Source organism: Typha angustifolia, chromosome 11 (assembly GCF_048772165.1).
Source record: "Typha angustifolia cultivar Huaian chromosome 11, ASM4877216v1, whole genome shotgun sequence".
Classification (NCBI taxonomy): domain Eukaryota; kingdom Viridiplantae; phylum Streptophyta; class Magnoliopsida; order Poales; family Typhaceae; genus Typha; species Typha angustifolia.
The window spans coordinates 11,199,952-11,206,407 of NC_133249.1; the positions used below are offsets into that span (position 1 = coordinate 11,199,952).

At 38.0% G+C, this 6,456-nt stretch overlaps 1 protein-coding gene across 3 annotated transcripts; it reads left to right on the plus strand.

Moving 5' to 3' along the window:
• Positions 1-1,775: 1,775 nt before the first annotated feature.
• On the plus strand, positions 1,776-4,431 carry LOC140771219 (uncharacterized). Of its 3 annotated transcripts, none has more exons than XM_073112665.1 (6): positions 1,776-1,932; positions 2,058-2,173; positions 2,553-2,667; positions 2,774-2,888; positions 3,172-3,426; positions 3,517-4,431. In XM_073112665.1, exons 2-6 carry the CDS (start codon positions 2,073-2,075, stop codon positions 4,068-4,070), a joined length of 1,140 nt encoding a protein of 379 aa, XP_072968766.1. In that variant the 5' UTR covers positions 1,776-1,932; positions 2,058-2,072; the 3' UTR covers positions 4,071-4,431. The 3 variants fall into 3 exon arrangements, with proteins under 3 accessions (XP_072968766.1, XP_072968765.1, XP_072968767.1); XM_073112666.1 differs by lacking the exon at positions 1,776-1,932 and having other exon boundaries at positions 1,951-2,173; positions 3,517-3,732; positions 3,814-4,431; XM_073112664.1 differs by lacking the exon at positions 1,776-1,932 and having other exon boundaries at positions 1,950-2,173.
• Positions 4,432-6,456: the final 2,025 nt, after the last annotated feature.

Genomic DNA, 6,456 nt, shown 5'->3' on the forward strand with positions numbered 1-6,456 from the left:
TGCATTACAACTTTCTATCAATTTGAACATGGTACAATTTCATCGGTATAAGCCGTTGAGTTTTTGTTTTTATAATTTTTTTTTAAAGAAGTCCTTAATATAGCTTAATACGATGATTGTGGGACAGCCCTAATAGCTCACTAAGCTTTGCTCTTTTGGAGGGACACTAAAAATATGAAAAAAATATTTATTTTGGAGCAAAACTAAGTATATATGAGAGAGTTTGAAACATAGGTGTCATTATTATTCTAGATATAAAACATAAATCATCTTTCTTTTAGAGAGAAATTAAGAATATATTATGTAATTTGGCCAATACCCTTTGTACCGTTAGAGGGGTGTAAATGAGCCGAGCTTGAGCGAGCATGATCTAATTCAAGCTTGGCTCAAAATTTACTTCGAGCTTAGCTTAAAATTCAAGATCAACTTAGCTCAAGTCAAGCTAAGCTCGAGAATTGAACTCAGGTTTTGTCAGACAATGCTCAAGTTGAGTTGAAGCCTAAAACTAGGCTATTTTCAAGCCAGGCTAAACCAAGCCTGTCATTTGAGCTAACTCAGAGTCCAAGTTGCCAAGCCTTAAAATGAGCTAAGAATTATTCAACCTGAGCAAAGAACTATAATAATATATATAATATTGATAAATATTATATTTGATCTAAGCCTATCAAGTTGAGTCAAAGCAAGCTAGATCCAACTCGGCTTATAATTCTAATCAAGCCCACAGACAAAGCTCTAGCCAGAATCATACCAATACTAGTCAAGTCGAGTGAGAGTTTGATCGTTTATCCTAACACCCCGAGTTAAATATTAATACCAAAATATTATTATTAAATTTATAATAGACAATTGCAAGTTATTTTAATAGTAAATTTATAATTTGATAATAATTTAAACTTCTATCTATTTTTTTATGTTTTAAATATAATTAGAGATAAACTACTATCTGGTTACCCAATATAAACAATGTTTTCACTCAACTCGAATGAGATACTTAGGGTGCATTTAGTTTAGTTGTAAGATTAGATAAAAAAGGATAAGTCCTTCCTAGGCTTATTTCAAAGAATAAGATATTGTCTAGGATTACTAATCCCATATTATAATTTTAACTTACTCTTTAGTTTATATAAGAAAATATATGTGATAACTAAACAAAATTACGTTATTATACTCAAGAAAGAAAAATAGTAGCATCAACTACTATTTTAAACTATTATTGATTATCTCAAACTTAAATTATATCATTAAATTATATTATATTAATTATAAATTTATCAAGTTCAATTTAAAATAATCAGAATTAAAATCAAAAGTAATACAAAATAATAGAATAAGTTATATAAAAATGTATAATAATATATATAAAAATATAAATTAAGATGATTAGTTTTGTTATTCATATATCTAAACTTATTATTTTTTATATAAGGGTAATATGGTAATAATAAATGGAATTCAATTGGACTTCTAATCTCATCTATAAATTTCATATCAAATATGAGATTATGTGGGACCCATAGAATAACCAATATAATCTTATTTTTATATCATCTGAAGAAACAGTATTTAATAAAAAATTAATTGAAAAATGTACAGAAATGGAAGATCAACTATGTTGATATTATCCCCAAACAAAGGCAAAGAAGAGTGTGTAACAAACAAGTATACGAGCATTTAAACTCTCTTAGACAGCCAATCAAGATAGAATGGAATCGCGAGATAACCCTTTTGCAGCAATAAAGTATTGCCACCCACCCACCCGTGACCCATCCCATCCATCCTATTCATCCCGTCCCCAAAACCACGCTCTCTCTCTTCCCCCCCACGCGGTGTCACGCTCACACCCCTCTATTGTAGGGGTTTGGATCGCAGCCAGCAGCGCATTGAAATCCTTCCCATCGCAATAGGGACCAGATGTAACGGGACGGAGAAATGGTGAGATAGAAAGCCGATAGATAGGTCTTGAAAAGAACGAGGAGGAGAATATATATATATTTTTTATTTTGTATTTCCTTTGCCTTGTTGTCTCCCCTTTCCCTATTTTCCGACTCAATTGGCAGTGAAACTGCGGAGAGATGCCGAGACCTGGGCCGAGGCCTTACGAGTGTGTGAGGCGAGCGTGGCACAGCGATCGCCACCAGCCCATGAGGGGATCCCTCATCCAGGAGATCTTCAGGTCTTCTTCCTTTGCTCTTAATTTTCCTTATGTTCTACCTCAACTATATATATATATATATATAATATGTACACAGAGAGAGAGAGAGAGAGAGAGAGAGAGAGAGAGAGAGAGAGTGGAACCAGAGAAAGGGCGGCTCGATTCCCTTCTCCCGAGAGCTTTCAAACTCTGGGATGGGAATATGGGATTGTTGTTCTACAAGTTCCTCTATTGTTAGGGTGTAATAGCTCGCTCCCACTCCCCTCTGCCCTCTTCTCTTGAGTGTAGCAATTCTTTTTTGTTAGCCTCTCATTCATTGAGATGATTTTACCTTTTCTCCTCGCGCCTGATGTCGGCCTACAATTGATGGCGGTCTTGGCTGTGATTTGCAAATGGATAGGATTGCGAACCAGGTACACAGCCCCGCAACTCGGAAGAACAAGGAATGGCAAGAGAAGCTTCCGTTCGTCGTCCTCAAGGCCGAGGAGATCATGTATTCCAAGGCCAATTCCGAGGTTTGTTCTGTTTGTTTGTTTGTTTTTCTTTTTTGTTTTGTTTTGTTTTTCCCCTTTGGCTGCTAAGAGAAGATGAGATTGCTCTGTGGATGGATGAATAACGCAGGCAGAGTACATGGACCTGAAGACTCTGTGGGACCGCGCCAACGACGCCATTGACACCATTATCCGCAAAGACGACACCGTCGAGAGTGGAGACCTCTTGCAGCCCTGCATAGAAGGTACTACTTCCCATGTCTCTGTCTCTGTCACCTCTCCCGCCCTTCTCTTGATCGATTGGCTGTTGCTATTTTACAAGTGTAAGAACAAGGGATACATATATGATTTCCTCTTCCGTCTCCGTCCTTCATTCTGTATACTCACTCACACAAGGCCAGGGGTTGGTGGAACTCTATTAGCTTTTCTTTTTGTGATTCATTCTTCTTCTTTTTCTTCTTCTTTTCGTATCCCCTTCTTCATCTGTCTCCTTGTTAAGCTCCGGCTCCCTCTCCTTCTCTCGCGCAGCGGCACTTAATCTGGGTTGCATTCCCAGAAGAGCTTCCAGGAGCCAGCGCCACAGCAACCCTGGTTGCTACCTGAGTTCCACTGCCAAGGACGCCTCATCTGTCTCTCCTAACATACCGGACAATCACAAGGTGCTTCATGGATCTTCTGTCGGTCTATTGCGACCAACTTCTCCGGACCCTTCCAATCTAGGGTGTTCTGCTTCCTGGTACTCAGCCCTGTTAAAACCAACCTATGCTAATCCTACCATCTCTGGTAATACCTCTTCCATGATAGTTGAAAAAATAAAATAAAAAATGCTTCTTCTGATCCTAACTTTCTATTTTCCCTTCAATTATTCTTTAGACCCCTCTAGGGATGGAGCATCTGCCCCTGCGGAGACCTTGCAGAACTTGCCAGGTTTGGGTCGTATTTATCCCTTATATTATTGTGGGAACAAAGATAACGCATGCTTTCAGCCGCCGTCTCGGTATCCGCAGCACCAAAAACAACAGAACATGGCTACAACCACCATGACTTCTTTTGTTCTCTCTGATGAAAAGACTGGGACGAGTTTGGAAGGTAATGTACTCGGTGGCAAGTGCACAATGAATTCTTCAAGCAATGTGACCAACTGCATTGAAATGTCTGCGGTTCACACAGGATATGATTTGTCACTGCGATTGGGATTGCCTTCACCTCCATGGCTGGGTGCAGATAGCTCTTGGACCAATGAGGTCGAGGATGTTGGATCGAGTAGTTCTTGTGATGATAGCAAGTCCTATGAGCCCTCTTTTTTGCCCCTGGAAGATAAATGCTTTGACTTCTTTCAAGTAGATTCCATGGTTGAGCCCCTGGACTCGTGCTCAAGTAAATGGAGTTTTGAGGCAGGAAGCAATTTATTATGTGGAGGTCTCTGAATGCAAAGAGAATGCACCTATCAGTGCTCTGGGTCAGATAATTCTGCTGGAAATATCATATATTTCATCCGCCAAATTATCAAACCACTCCAGTCAGTTATTCAGGTATGTGGAAGTGTCAAATTCATAGGGTTTACCTGGAAGCTACATGCTTGTTTGAGCTCACGAATTTATTGTATCGGCACCTGCTGCTTTTTGTTGTGTATCACTTAGTAGTTCCCCTAATATGTTAGAGTGAATAGCTTCTAGCTGCGAGCTGCTTGATATGTATGGCTACATCTCTAGCATTAATAATATCTTCCGATATATACTTTGTAATAATTTACCACGCTATACTATTTTGGCATATAGTTGACTGTAATTTTTATTGTAGAAGCCTCCCTATAAATTACCAAATTGCAAATCTACAATTAGAAGGCAGTAGATACTGTATATTTATCCTGGATGACATTGATTAGCTGAGAACTAGAAGCCTAACACTGGGATGAAATTCAATGGCTGGATGCTTTATGGTCAAGATGAAGTTTTGGCATCAGGTGATGTTTTCTTAAGCAATTTTTGGATATTAATTCTCTGAAACGATGTAAGACTTGTGAGTCTTATTGTTGCTTCTGTTTCCAGTTATTTTTGTCGTCCATGGATTTTTTTTTGACGAAGTCCATGGATGTTAAACTCAATAATCTCTGCTTCCAAGTCTGAATAGTGACAATTATGTACGTTGTTACTCGTAACTACAAGATTAACTATTGTAGCAAGCAAGGCAGTTGACTGGCCACAGTTTGTGTGGCCCGGCCATAGGGGCGTTAAGCCTTCGCCTTGACGTATCGCTGTGGTGGGGGTACCCTTTGTGGGAATTCTAGGATCTAATGGGAAAGCTATGTGGTGTCTCCCACCTTAGGTGGTGCAGGCCCTTTGTGTTCCGGTTGCTCCATGTGTTATCTTTTGCCGGGTGAAGTTGTGGGTGCTTCTTGTTAGAGACGTCATGGCTCCCTACTATTGGATATTATCTTTGGTTTTTAAAATTGAGATTCCAAATCGATTGGATCGGTCAATCCGTTTCAGATCAGATCAGGATCGGCTGTACTGTATTGCCTCTCTCACTGTCAGCTATTTGATCAGGGTTTATTTAGCCGGTGTGGTCTCCGCTGCTGACCCTTTTGCTCTCTCATCCCCATCTCTGTGAAGGAGAGGGGAGGTGCGGCTTAGTCTTGGCCACATCCGGCTGCGGGTAGGTTGCGGTGCAGCCCGCAACTCTTCCCAAATTGGGCTTCTGGGCCCAATCTTAGGTTGCTAGGTTGCGGTGTCAACCATTATTGGGCCCCAATGCTAGTCTAAACACTTGGTTATGGGCAAATCCAAGCTGTGCCCTCTTTTAATAAATCTTTTTGAATTTTTTATTATGTAGACTCGTCGAGATAAAGATAATTAAAAGTATTAAGTATCTTAAGTGGATCTTCTTGCTTAGGTCCCTATTATTTTTATTTTGGTAGATCCTTTATTATTCGAGGAGGAACCTGTGGCTAACGAGGAGCCTAATTTCTAAGGAGTTTTAAGGAGTTTGTCACATGTCAGATTCACTTTAGGCAAGCAAATCTTCCATACTCTACGAGTAGTGCAGTTGTAGGTAATAATAGTTACCTTGGAATAATATCATTCTGTGAGACGCACGTGCATATGTTTTGTTTATTGTTAGCCTAATTAAGTTTATTATATATAATTTTATATAATTGAATACCTGTACTCGCTCATAGTGTGTATGCTAGCTACAATAATCATGCTATATTAAATGTAATGTTTGATATTACACCACATGAATGTATATCATTTAGTAATTAAGTTTTGACACTTTTACTTTTCAGCTTAGAGTTAATAGCCAGCCAATTGTATCTATTACCTATATTAATATTAGCATACTCCTGAGATAGATTAGCTTGTGTGTAAGGATGAAAATGGGTCGGATTAATTCTGACCTGATCCGCTATCTGACCTGATTGAAATACAGATTGAATTTTTTTAAAAAAATTCGGATACGGATTCAGATACGGTTCGAATATAATTTTTGGATTCAGATACGGGTTGAAAATAATTTTCAGATTCGGATACATATTTTGGATATCCGTTTATCTACATATTTTTTTTTGAATGATTTATAATTTTTAGTTTGCTTATTTAAATAGTGAATATTGATATTGTTACTAATGATGCATTACATATTATTTATAGAGATTAATTTTTTTTTAATTTTTATATATATTTGACATACATTGAAACTTTTAATATTTTTATGTCAATTATTACAATTCATTTAAAATTTGATTAACATCCCTTTAATCGGGCCGGGTTACATGGGTTGGAACTTTTTAAATACGAACACTTTTAGATGGGT

Excerpts from the sequence above, each read along its gene's own strand:
- LOC140771219 (XM_073112665.1), top strand. The coding sequence starts at position 2,073 with ATGCCGAGACCTGGGCCGAGGCCTTACGAGTGTGTGAGGCGAGCGTGG. Across the intron at positions 2,174-2,552 it reads CTCATCCAGGAGATCTTCAG|GATTGCGAACCAGGTACACA; the intron begins GTCTTCTTCCTT and ends GCAAATGGATAG. Across the intron at positions 3,427-3,516 it reads TGCTAATCCTACCATCTCTG|ACCCCTCTAGGGATGGAGCA; the intron begins GTAATACCTCTT and ends ATTATTCTTTAG.